We start from the raw sequence: 12,899 nt of genomic DNA on the forward strand, positions 1-12,899 counted from the left end.
TTACTAGGTATGGAAAACTGTACATTTCTTATGTGGTAAAACAATTTTTTTTTAAAAAAAGGCCAATTTAAATGCTCTAATGGAATGAATAAATTTATAAAGGTATCTTATTTTAAAACTCTGATAATGTGGAAAAGAGCAATTTAATATTTGATAGGTCATTTTTTTCCTTAAAGATAAACTTAGTTGCTCTAATTTGTATCTTACATCTTATAGTAACTGTGAAATAATCATTACATTGTATGCTTGTGTTTGTGGTAAACCTTTTAACAAGTTATATTAAATTTTCTTTTGATATTAAGTTGCTTTCTACAAATTACAGTAATACCAACCAACATATTCATTTGTTATTTCTAGTTAATTATTCAAAAGAATTATAAATAGTTCAGATTTTTTCTATTATTTCCCTTCATGGTATAAAATTAAAAATACCAAAAAAAAAAAAAAACCCAACTTACTTTTTGATCTGTTTTTCTCTAGATTGTGATTTTTGCTTCTTTGTCTTGTTTTATAGAGCTACATTCACGGAAGCAGCCAAGCTCAGTTCGTGGCAGAGTCACACATTATTCTGGTACTAAGTATCCTTAAAAATACTGATGGATTGAAAATGACAGAAGTTGCATGCTATCAAATTGACTTTTTTTATGACAATAATTATCAAGATTTTAAAAAGATATTAAATTTTAAACTTTACTATGTTACTTTCTAGTTCCTTTGCTAATTATTTCGTATTTAATTTTGTTTTTATTCTGAGTCATTAACAGCCTATAATTTTCTCTTTTTTTACTGACTGTTGAATTGCGAAGTATAGCTTTTGCTCTGCATTGGGTTATCTTTGGCTAACGTCTTTTCGTGGAGTTTTGTGTGGTTTTACCCTATTGGATCCTAACAGGGAGAAAAAAGTGTCCTAAAATGTAAAAAGCAGAATTTTAAAATACTAGCTTACTACTAGTTCCCTTAAACAGTACTATAAGTCAGAAGAGGGAGATTTAAGATGGTTAGACATGTCTTTTTGGAACATACCAGACTAAATGTTATGAATCAGATAATTGAGTACAATTTATGTTTGGTGGTAGAAGGGCAAAGAAGACAGGATAAAATAGGAGAGAGGTAAGGTTAAAGTGCCTAATTAAAACCAATCTCTGAATACTCTTAGAATGAAATAAAGTTAGTCTTTGGGTAAACAACTGTATCTTGGGGGGGCACTAAGGTTTGTGTGTCTTGAGAAATATTTGAAGGTTAAATTTATAATGTTGAACATATTGAGTCATCATCAGAATTTAAAGTGTGCCTATAGAATTGTTTAGAAAATTTGATTACTTTCCTGGTTACTAAGATTCATATTCAACTGAAGTAATCTAGCCCAAATTTTCAGTATTTTATATAATCAGAGCTATTTAAATCTTTAAGGAATCTTAGAACTCATCTAGGTCCAAAACTCATTTTATAGGTGGGAAAACTAAAACCCACAAAATTTAATTGACTTGCTTTAAGTTGAAGGAAGAACTAGGATTAGAATTCACTTTTTTTTTTCATGGTCTATTGGTTAAGTTTTATATATGTTATTATGGTCTGTGGTACAGGATTTCATGAATAAATGTCAGTCATGCCATCTTGAAGTTTTTACTTTTAATCTGGAAGGAAACAACTCTCTTTAATATCATTTTTTTTTTTAATTTATTTGAGAGAGAGAGAATGAGAGACAGAGAGCATGAGAGGGAGGAGGGTCAGAGGAAGAAGCAGAGTCCCTGCCGAGGAGGGAGCCCGATGCGGGACTTGATCCCGGGACTCCAGGATCATGACCTGAGCTGAAGGCAGTCGCTTAACCAACTGAGCAACCCAGGCGCCCCTCTTTAATATCATTAAGGTTTTTGTATTTCTCTACCTTATAACAGTGCATTTTTTAATTCACTACCAAGTATGTATTTTCTACCTTCAGCTTTTTAAGTAATCCATTTTATTTGCATAATATGTTCTGGACAGTGTGTCAGGTGTTGGTATATACTGAATCTTCTATTAATTGTAGTGGACGAAAGGGGTAGGAGTGCTTAAAGCACTTTGAATTCTCAAGAAGCTCACAGACTTCCTCATTTATAAAATCAGGATTAGCCAAGTAACCACATGGCATTTCCGTGTGAAGTAAATGAGATAGCACACAAAAAGCATCGAGTACTCACTACAGGCTGTTTTTTTTTTTTTTTTCCCTTTTATTTTCTCATCAGTTCTACATTTGTATTTCTTCTACCCTTTACACATACTTGTGTGCATATGGGGAATTGTGCATATCTTCAGCCCATTTCTGGCTTGCAGTTACCTGTGTGCTTTATTAAGAAGCTACTAGTATGAGTATGTTTTTGCTGTAGTGTGTCTCATAGATTAAAATCGGAAATATCAGTATTTGAATTAACAATCTCAAGTTTTGTGATCTTGATCAGTATGTGCCAGCTTTCTCTTTTCTAACTTTAATACGGTAAGAGATTCATACTTTATGCACATCAGAGGTGCCTTGGGTGAGAAAATGAAATATTTCCAAATCTGTGTATTGGATCATCTCCTTCTCATTGGAAAATAAAGGAAGACCATCTCTACTCTTTACTTATCTCTCTATTATATAAATGTACTTATGAGGCAAAATACATTTGTGTTGAAGCATATTGTTAGGAAACAAACTATTTATTACAGGTAACATTAGCTCTTATTTATATATTGTAGGCTTTTGTTTTCTTTTCTATCCTATTTCAATCTATGATATGGCATTTTAGCAGTATACTTTATTCAAAGCAGCTAGTCTGTGAAACACATCAGGAGTACCTAGCAAAAAGCTATGTTGAGACCATCATTGTATGGCAGGAATTCTCCAGGGTTTCATTTCATGGCTCATTGACATCAGGCTGAGATTTAGGATGCAAAGAAATTTCACAGGCAATATGAAGTCTTCCATGTAGATTTTTAACAGTAATAAATAACAGATTTAATAGTACTTATTCTCTTTATGCTACCAATAGTTACTTGTTGCTTTATTCTCCTGGTTTGTTTGTTGTACAGATAACTGAAAAAGAGAAAATGTCTTTTAAAATGGTGGACTCTTTAAAATTGGTGAAAGTTAAAAAGTAGCCAAAGTAATAATTTCTGATTTTACTTTCACTTGGCAGACTCTACTGATACTTTTTAAACTTACCATGTATTTTTTTTTTTGTAATTTGCATGTGTATTTTTTCCTTTATACAAAAAAAAAAAAAGTAAATTCCAGATGGTCACTTTTTGTTTATCTAGAGAGAATATGCCTGCTTTTTGCTTTTCTCCTTCTGATTTAGTAAGCCAAATCATTAGGTGCAATTGCTGTATGCAAAATTTTGTTGAAAAAAACCTAAGAACAGATGGAGTCATTTGATGTCATAGGTTATAGATTCATATTTACTAAAAATAAGATTTTTCTCCCTGTTAGTAGTGTTTTATTTTCTCAGTACCTTGTTTGGGGGGTGGGGGGGAAGGAAAAACAGTCCTAATTAGTTCACTAGAGAAAACTATATAAAAAAGGAGTAAGAAATATCACAACATTTTAATATGGAATATGTGAACTAAGAATAACTTATATAGTCCTTTTATTTTTCCCAGTAAAAATTTGTTGTTACTTATTTTTCATTCAGTTATGTTTCAATACCTGATGCAAATGTAAGATATTTGCTGTTTACAAGAAGGTGGACTGATAGAAAAATAATTATAATTTAGTGTGACAAATGTTATAATGAGTGCTTGGAAGCACAAAAGAAGGAGCAACTCACTGCCTAGAGAACTTGTACTGACTTTTCAGCTGGTTTTGATACAGTGGAAAAAGGAGTTTCCCAGACAGAGAATGAATGGTAATATTCTAGTAGAAAGTCCGGCAGATACAAAAACATAAAATGAGAGAGAATATTCACAAATGCTTAAGAGAAAATTGATGAAAGGTTACTTTGGATGGATAATGAAAATCTTCCCATACCTTGCTAAGAAATTTGAACCTTATCTGAATTCACCAAGATGTGGTCTGTATGTGCTAGTTGATACAGGATACATGAGTTCTAGGACTGGCTTTTACTTTTTTAAAACTCTGATCTGTCCCTTAGATCTCCACATCCTTCAAGTTCTAGGGTCTCAAGATGATGACATGAGATAAACATCTTTTGGAAGTAGAAGTGCTAATATAAAAGACAAAGGGTACACTAGCAATAATTTTAAAATATTTATATATATATATATACTTATATATATATACACTTATAAAAACCACATTTGCTTTTTCTCTGAGAAATACATTTGTTTTCCACTTATTATAAATGAATATTATTTTACTTTGCATTTGTTTTCAATCTGTGATAGAGAGCAAATGTTTTAGTATGTTATATCCAAGGAAAAACATACTACATATAAATTAATGATGGATGCAAACTGAAGATAATTTTAAATTTAGATCTCTAAGTCTTCTATAATATGTCAACATTTTTTTGACATCTGTTCTCATTTATCTTTAAATTGACATTCCTCATTCTCTTCCTAGAAGTAACAGTAAACATCATGTACAACTGAGAATAGATCATAATATAGTGCAAATGTATTTGTTACTCGTTCAGTAGGATGCTCAGTGCCTCTGGGTGCTATATATAATTTATACAAATAGCAGCTTCTGTTTTATGTGGGATTATGTCAATATTTTGGCTTTTTAATTGGTAAAAGGTGATTGACAGATTCAGCAGAGAAACTCAGGTGTGCACAGTAGTAAGTGTATATTGCTGTGACATTATTCAATACAAATGTGAAAGTAATACATGAAGTAGACTGGAGTGTGCGTGTGTGTGTGTGTATACATAGGAATTAGCAAACTCAGAACAATAGAAAAAGTCTCAGAAACATAGTTCATCCACTATATAGTTCCATCTCTTATCCTAACGTTGGGACTCTTCAATAAGACACAGCCAAAATGGCCACACTCACAGTTTAATGGCAGAAAATTAGCAGTTACTCCAGAGTTAAACATGGAAACTCGAAACTCTCAGATTTGTGCTGAGTCATTCAACCCTCTACTCAGTGAAGGAAGCCCTACACATCAAGTCTGAGAGATCATCATCTAGCTTTTACCTCTTTCTAAAAATTAATACTTTACCTAAAAATTATATTACAGATGTGGGGTTTTTTCCCAAATGATAAGTCTTATGTAGGCCCTTTTTTAACCAAAACTTTTTTTCATTGATATGTTGGAACTTAAGTTAAATAAGTTAAATAATAATTCTCAATACTCAAAGGCCTTAATTTAAAAAGTTATCTTTAAATAAAAGAGAGGGAAAATTGGCTAGTTTAAAGCCATTTTACTGTAATTCATACATCTTAATTACAACTATCAAGTTTCAAGTAGGTTCACACTTATTTTTTGGTAAAGCCTAGAAAACTCAAGTTTGCAGGAAATATTCTGAAGACAAGATCACACTTGTTTCTTGACCCTACTGCTTTAGAATAGAGTATTTTACCTTGGAGTTATACACAACCATATAACTAGTCATTCCTTTGTTTTTAAATCCTACTTTGGGATTGTATGCACTGTATTTACTAAGTTCTTGCATTTATTTTCAAGTAAATAAAACTAACTTCCTCTCAGATATAACAGTTTATATGCCTTTGGCACTGCCTTGGATCCTCTGTAACAACAGTTGACAAACTAGGACCAATAAGTGCCAAATCCAGTCTGTCTACTCTTTTGGTAAATAAAGTTCTGTTGGAACATAGACACACCTATTCATTTCTGAATTGGCTATGATTACTTTGCACTACAACAGCAGAGTTGAGTAGTAGCCATACATCATACAGCTTGCACAGACGTAAGTATTTATAGTTGAACCTTGAACAGTGTGAGTGTTAGGGGTGCCGACCCCTCCCCCACACACATTTAGAAATCCACATAATACTTTTTACTCCTCAAAAATTTATTAATAGCCTACTGTTAACTGGAAGTCTTACTGATAACAATCAATACATATTTTGTAATATGATATGTATTATATACTGTATGCTTACAAATAAAGCTAAAGAAAATATTAAAATCATAGAGAAACTACATTTATAATACTGTACTACAGTAACAAAAACATTTGCATACAGGTGGATCCCAACAGTTCAAACCTGTGATTTTCAAGGTCAGCTGTACTTTCTAGGCCTTTAAAGAAAAACTTAGCAAATTACTGCTCTGTAGGGTGTGGTAAGTAAAGCAAAAATCCACAACCTTACTACCTCAAGATACTTGCTGTTAACTTTATTATCTATCCTTGCATTTTCAGCTAATTTGTTCCTTTGCCTCTCTCTGTCATTTTCATCTAACCTTACAATATCATCCTACCTCATTTCTTTTATGTTTTTTTTTTTTTTTGATTGGCAACTGTCACTTACTAGTTTTGTGGCTTTTCATAAATTATTCAGACCTCTCTGCTTCATTTTCCTTATTTGGAAACTGAAGAAGAGGAAATCTGTGTCAAAGAGTTGTATGGCAATGAATGAGATGATGAACAAAAATTTCCTTTTTGGGGGCTAACATTCTAGTGGCAGGAGAAAGACAGTAACTTAAAAAAAAAATTGAATGTGAAATTTCTTTCAAAAACAATGTTGCAGAGAAAAAACAGGAAAAAGTAGAGAGGTTGGAGGAGGCTTTTCTGATAAGATGTCATTTGAGCAGAAACTAAAAGGGAAGTGAGTTATGTGGATATTTGGGAGAAGAGCGTTAAGCAGGGGAATATCAAGTACAAAGATGCCAAGGTAGAGAGTCCAGTTTTGTTGGAAAAACAGTTAGTAGGACAAGATACGAGCAAACAAGAGCAGACAAGTATAGGCTGTGGATCAGGGTGCAAATCATGTATGGTCTAGAGGCCATTTTGAAGTCTTGTTTATTCAGAGTGACATGGAAAGCTTTTAAATTGTTCTGAACAGAAGAATGACATTACCTGACTTAAAGATACTAAGAAAGAGAATGTTTTTAAGATTTAGGGGTAGGAATTTCATAAGCAAGAAACCACAAAATTCAAAGGGAAAGATATATAATTTGTCACATTAAAATGATAACTCTGCATAACAATTTGTCACATTAAAATGATTTGTCACATTAAAATGATAACTCTGCATAACAAAGCAATTTAAAAAAAGAATGAGGTCAACATCATCACAATATGAGTTGTTCCTTTTGCTTTTTGATTTACAAGTAATTGGACATCTGTAACCAAACAAAAGTACCTCTGCTCAGTACACCAGGACACCCCTCTGTATCCCCTATAGTCAGTGAATAGGATGTCAGAGAGGGCTGGATCCAAAGGAGTTTGTGAGCCTTACCCCATACCCACCTGTTGCCATCAGAAAAGGTAATGTGGAGAGTGAAAAACTGCTACACTAACTGGAGATGGAGTATTTTGGGGATCCCACCAGCCTGATGGAAGAAACTGGCAGAGTCAGAACAGAACAGAGACAAGTTTGGGGGCAGAGAAAAAAAGAGGAAAACATACCAAGCTGCCCTTCTGCCCCAGGGCAACACTGCCACCTGCTAGGCTTGGAGGGTGGCAAGCAATAACAACTACATCTCTGGCAGAAGAGGTGGAAAAGCAAAGTGGTGAGGGACAGATGGCCTGGCAGTGCAGGCTGCAGGGACCAACAACACCCAGCTCTCTGAGGGGGAACCTTATGACTGAGGGGAGGAAGAGTAAAGGGAAAAAGGCAGACAAGAACATCAAAGGGTCTTAAAAGTGTTTCCTGCAATAGGCTCCAGGATTTCAGCAGAAGGTCAGCCCATGGACCTCTGGGATTTTACCCCTGGAGGATTCTCTTACTGGCTCAAGGGTACTCCTAAAGCTCCAGGTGCTAAGCCCATACCTACTCAGACTCTGCCACCAGTTTTTTGTTTGTTTGTTTGTTTGTTTTTTAAACACAGTTCTTTTTACAGGCCTGCTCCTGAGGGTAGCAGTGAAAGCCATCACTCATAAGAAAGCCCAAAAACTTGTGCTGTAGCACCACCTTCTGGAAAACAAGATAAAGTTTTCTAATTGCCAGGCTGTTGAACTGCATGTAACAAAGTAAACAAGAAAGTGGGTGGTACTTCAAATGGAACAGCAGAGGCACATTTCATTAGAGACTGTGAAAAATCATACTAATATGGTATCACAAAAAGGATAATTCAACAACCAAACTTCAAGCCATGGAATATTATAATCTAACTGATAATTCAAAATTTTTTCATAAGAATGAAGAAATTTAATTAGCTACAAGAAAACTCTGGCAATTCAGTGAACTTGGGAATAAAATTAATGAACAGGAGTTCTTTGCAAAGAGATTTAAATTAAAAAAAAACAAACGAAACAAATTCTGGAACTGAGAAACTTAATAAATGAGATAAAGAATACATTAGAAAGCATAGAAAATAGGGCACATCAGATGGAAGAAAGAATAAGCAAGTTGGGGGATAGGAATTTAGAAATGACTCAGTTGGAAGAAGAGGGAACTAACATTTTTAAAAAGTTAAGAAATCCTAAAGAGTTATTACTCTATCAGACAAGCAGATATCAGCATAATTGGTATACCAGAAGGAGAAGAGAAGGAGGAGGTAGAGTTTATTTAAAGTAGTAATAGCTGAGAACTTCCTAAACCTGGGAAAGAAACTAGACATATAAGTCTACTAAGTTAAGGGAACATCTTATTATCTCAATGCAAAAAGAGCTCCAAGAAACTGTTGAAAATCAATTATAAAGAAATCATCTTAAAGGCAGCCAGGGAAAAAGGAAAATAACCTAGAAAGGATTAAGCTATCCCCCATTAAGTTATCAATGGATTTCTCAGCAGAAACTCTATAGGCCAGGAGAGAGTAGAATAACCTATTCAAAGTATTGAAAGATTAAAATTACCAGTCAAGAATACTTTATCTCATAAAATTGTCCTTCAAATATGAATGAGAAATAAAGGCTGAAGAAGCTCAACACCACCAGATCTGTCTTATAAATAATGCTGAAAGGAGTTTTTCAAGTTGAAATAAAAAGATGTTAATTAGAGACACAGAAAAATATGGAAGTCCACAAAACTCTGATAAAGGTGATAGAAAACTGTAACTTTATAATAGAATAGTATGTTAACCACTTAATATAAAGATTAAAGGAAAGAATATTAAAAATAATCATAGCTACTGCAATTTTTTAATGAATTCACAGCATAAAAAGAGATTTTGTGACATCAAAAATAAAAAGGTGAGGACTAAGGGGTAGAACTTTTATGGGTGAATCAAGAAAAGGGTTTTTTTTTGTTTTTTTTTTTTTCCACTGATAGCAACTAATCTGAGATGTTTTATCTAAGCCACATGATAACCACAAGTTAAAAATCTACAGACAGGAAACAAAAAAATGGAGGAGGACTTAGGGGGGAGACAACAAATTACTATGGAAAACCACAAATTTACAAAGAAGTGGGGAAAAAGAAACATTGGAGATACAAACATCCAGAAGACAAAAGATAAGATGGCAGTAGTAAGTCCTTATATATCACTAATCATGCTAAATGTAAGTGGATTGAAATCACCAATCAGAAGGCACAGACTAGCTGAACAGATTTTTTTAAAAAGCAAGACCCAAATATATGCTGCCTGTAGGAGACATTTCAGCTCTAACCCGTGGGCTCAATATAAAGAAATGGAAGAGGATATTCTAAGCAAGTGTACACAAAAGAAAGTGGGACTAGCCATACTTAGATTGGGCAAAATGGACTCCAAGCCAAAAATGTTAGCAAGAGACAAAGTAAATCATTATATAATGATAAAGTGGTCAATACATCAAGAAGACATAACAAATGTAAATATATATGCACCCAATATATCAGAGCAGCAAAATATATTCAGCAAATACTAGCAGATTTGAATAGAGAAATAGAACACAATGCAGTAAGAGTAGGGAATTTCAGTAACCCAGTGTCAGCAATATATAGACCTATCCAGATAGATCATCAACAAGAAAATGTTAGAATTGGACCATACTTTAGAACAAATGGACATAGGACATTCCATCCAACAGCATAAAACACATTCTCTTGTCACGTGCACATGGAACATTCCCCAGGATAAATGATTTCATAAGACCCACAGCACATATTAGCAAATTTAAGAAGATTGTAATTATACCAACTATCCTTTCTGACCACAATGGTATGAAACTTTAAATCAATAAGAGGAAATCTAGGAAATCTACAAATATGTGGAAACTAAACAACATATCTCTAAACAACCAGTAGGTCAAAAAGAAATCAAAAGGGAAATTTAAAAATATTTTCAAAAAAATGAAAATGGAAATACAACATACCAAACTAATGGGATACAGCAAAAACAGTTCTGGGAAGTAAGTTTATAGCAACAAATGCATATATTGAGAAATTATAATCTCAAGTAAACAACCTAACTTTATACCTCAAAAAACTAAAGAACAACAAATTAAGTCCAAAGGTAACAGAAGAAAGGAAGTACAAAGTAGAAATAAATGAAATAAAGACCAGAAAATCAATAGAATGGACCAATGAAACTAAGAGCGGATTCTTCGTAAAGATACAAAATTGACAAACCTTTAGCTAACCCAAGAAAAAAAGACTCAAAATCAGAAATGAAAGTGGAAATATTAGAACTGATACTTCAGAAATATGTAGGATCATAACAGACTTCTATGAATAAATATATGCCAAAAAATTACATAATGTAGAAGAAATGGATACATTTCTAGAAACATAATTTGACAACACTGAATCAGGAAGAAATAGAAAATACAAACAGATCAAATATGAGTAAAAATATTGTATCTGTAATGAAAAACCTCCCAACACAGAAAACCCAGAACCAAGTGGCTTCACTGGAGAACTGTACCTAACACTTAAATAAGAATTAATACCAATCCTTCTCAATTCTGACAAAAAATTGAGGAATAGGGAACATTTTCATGAGGCCAGCATTACACTGATCCTAAAACCAAATAAGGACACTACAACAAAAGAAAACTATAGACTAATATCCCTGATGACTACAAATACAAAAATTTGTCAACAAACTATCAGTAAACCAGATTCAAGAACACTTAAAAAGAATTATACACCATAACCGAGTGGGACTTATCCCTAGAATTCAAGGATGGTTCAACACGCAAATCAATAAATGTAATACATAACATTAATAAAATGAAAGATAAAAATCATGTGTTCATCTCAATAGATGCAGAAAAAGATTTGACAAAATACAACATCCTTTCATGATAAAAATCCTTAATGGATTGGATATGTCAGAACATCAGAACTTACCTCAGCATAATGAAAGCCATATACAAGTAACCCATAGCTAACATTGTATTTTTTTAAAAGATTTTATTTATTCAAGAGAGAGAGGAAGCAAAAGTAGGGGGAGGGAGAGGCAGAGGGAGAAGCAGACTCCTGCTGAGCAGGGAGCCCTATATGGGGCTCGATCTCAGGACCTTGAGATCATGACCTGAGCTGAAGGCAGACACAACCGATTGAGCCACCCAGGCGCCCCGCTAACATTGTATTCAATGGAAAATATTGAGAGCTTTTCCTCTAAGATCAGGAACAAGACAAGGATGCCCACTCTCACCACTCTCATTCAATACTATACTGGACGTCCTAGCTAGAACAATCAAGACAAAGAAATAGAAGGCATCTAAATTGGAAAAGATGAAGTAATATTGTTGCTACTTGCAGATGATATGAACTTATATATATCTATATCAGTATCATAGAGAGAATCCCAAACTCTGAACCAAAAAACTGTTGCAACTAATCAACAATTTAAGTAAAGTTGCAGGATACAGAATCAACTTGCAGAAATGAGTTGCATTTCTTTACACTACTGATGAAACATCTGAAAAGAAATAAAACCATCCCATTTACAATAACATCAAAATCAAAAAAACCTTAATAAATTTAAACAAGGAAATTAAAAATCTGTACAACAAAACCACAAGACTTTGCTGAAAGAAATCAGAACACAAACAAATGGAAGTACATTCTACATTCATGGATCCAAACAATATTGTTAAAATGTCTGTACTTCCCAGAGCCATCTATAGATTCAATGCAATCCTCATCAAAATGTAAAGGCATTCTGGGGCGCCTGGGTGGCTCAGTCGTTAAGCGTCTGCCTTCGGCTCAGGTCATGATCCCAGGGTCCTGGGATCGAGCCCCGCATCGGGCTCCCTGCTTGGCGGGAAGCCTGCTGCTCCCTCTCCCACTCCCCCTGCTTGTGTTCCCTCTCTCGCTGTCTCTCTCTGTCAAATAAATAAGTAAAATCTTAAAAAAAAAAAATGTAAAGGTATTCTTTACAGAAATAGAAGAAACAATCCTGAGGTAAAAGAACAAAGCCAGAGGTATCACACTTCTAGATTTCAAACAATTCTTCAAATCTATAGTAATTAAAGCAGTATTGTACTGGCACAAAAAACAGACCCAGAGACCAAGGGAATAGAACAGAGAGCCCAAAATTAAACTCCTGCATATAAAATCTAATATTTGACAAGGTATCCAAAAACACTCAGTGGGGAAAATACAGTCTCTTCAACAAATAGTGTTAAGAAAATGGATAAGCACATGCAGAAGAATGAAACTGGACCCCTATCTTGTGCCACTCAGAAAAGTGAACCCAAATGACTTAAACATAAGATCTGGTACTATAAAACTCAGGAGAAAACATAGGGAAGAAGCTCATTGACACTGGTCTTGATGGCAATGATTTTTTGGATATGTCACCAAAAACATGACAACAATGGAAAAAAATGGGACTACACCAGATTTAAAGGCTCTGCAAAGCCAAAGAAACAACAATATGAAAAAGCAACCTACAGAATGCAAGCAAATTTTTGCAAACCCCA

At 33.9% G+C, this 12,899-nt stretch overlaps 1 protein-coding gene across 8 annotated transcripts in view; it reads left to right on the forward strand.

The window, feature by feature from the left end:
• The window catches only part of TUSC3 (tumor suppressor candidate 3), a 248,098-nt gene that overhangs the window by 215,580 nt on the left and 19,619 nt on the right, over positions 1–12,899 (forward strand). For 5 of the 8 annotated variants that reach the window (XR_010409712.1, XR_010409713.1, XM_045879741.3 and 2 more), the window contains exon 7: positions 515–578. The exons of 2 other annotated variants lie outside the window; for them this stretch is intronic. Coding sequence is in view for 3 of the 6 variants with exons in the window: in XM_045879741.3 (XP_045735697.1) it covers positions 515–578 (64 nt within the window). In the remaining 3 variants the exon portion in view is untranslated. Of the gene's footprint in view, positions 1–514; positions 579–12,899 lie in introns of those variants that run through there. One more of the 8 variants, XR_010409714.1, reaches the window with a different exon arrangement.

The sequence above is a fragment of the Mirounga angustirostris genome, unplaced genomic scaffold (genome assembly GCF_029215605.1).
Source record: "Mirounga angustirostris isolate CCGP_5_RB_7025 unplaced genomic scaffold, mMirAng1.0.hap1 SCAF_2, whole genome shotgun sequence".
NCBI classification, from domain to species: domain Eukaryota; kingdom Metazoa; phylum Chordata; class Mammalia; order Carnivora; family Phocidae; genus Mirounga; species Mirounga angustirostris.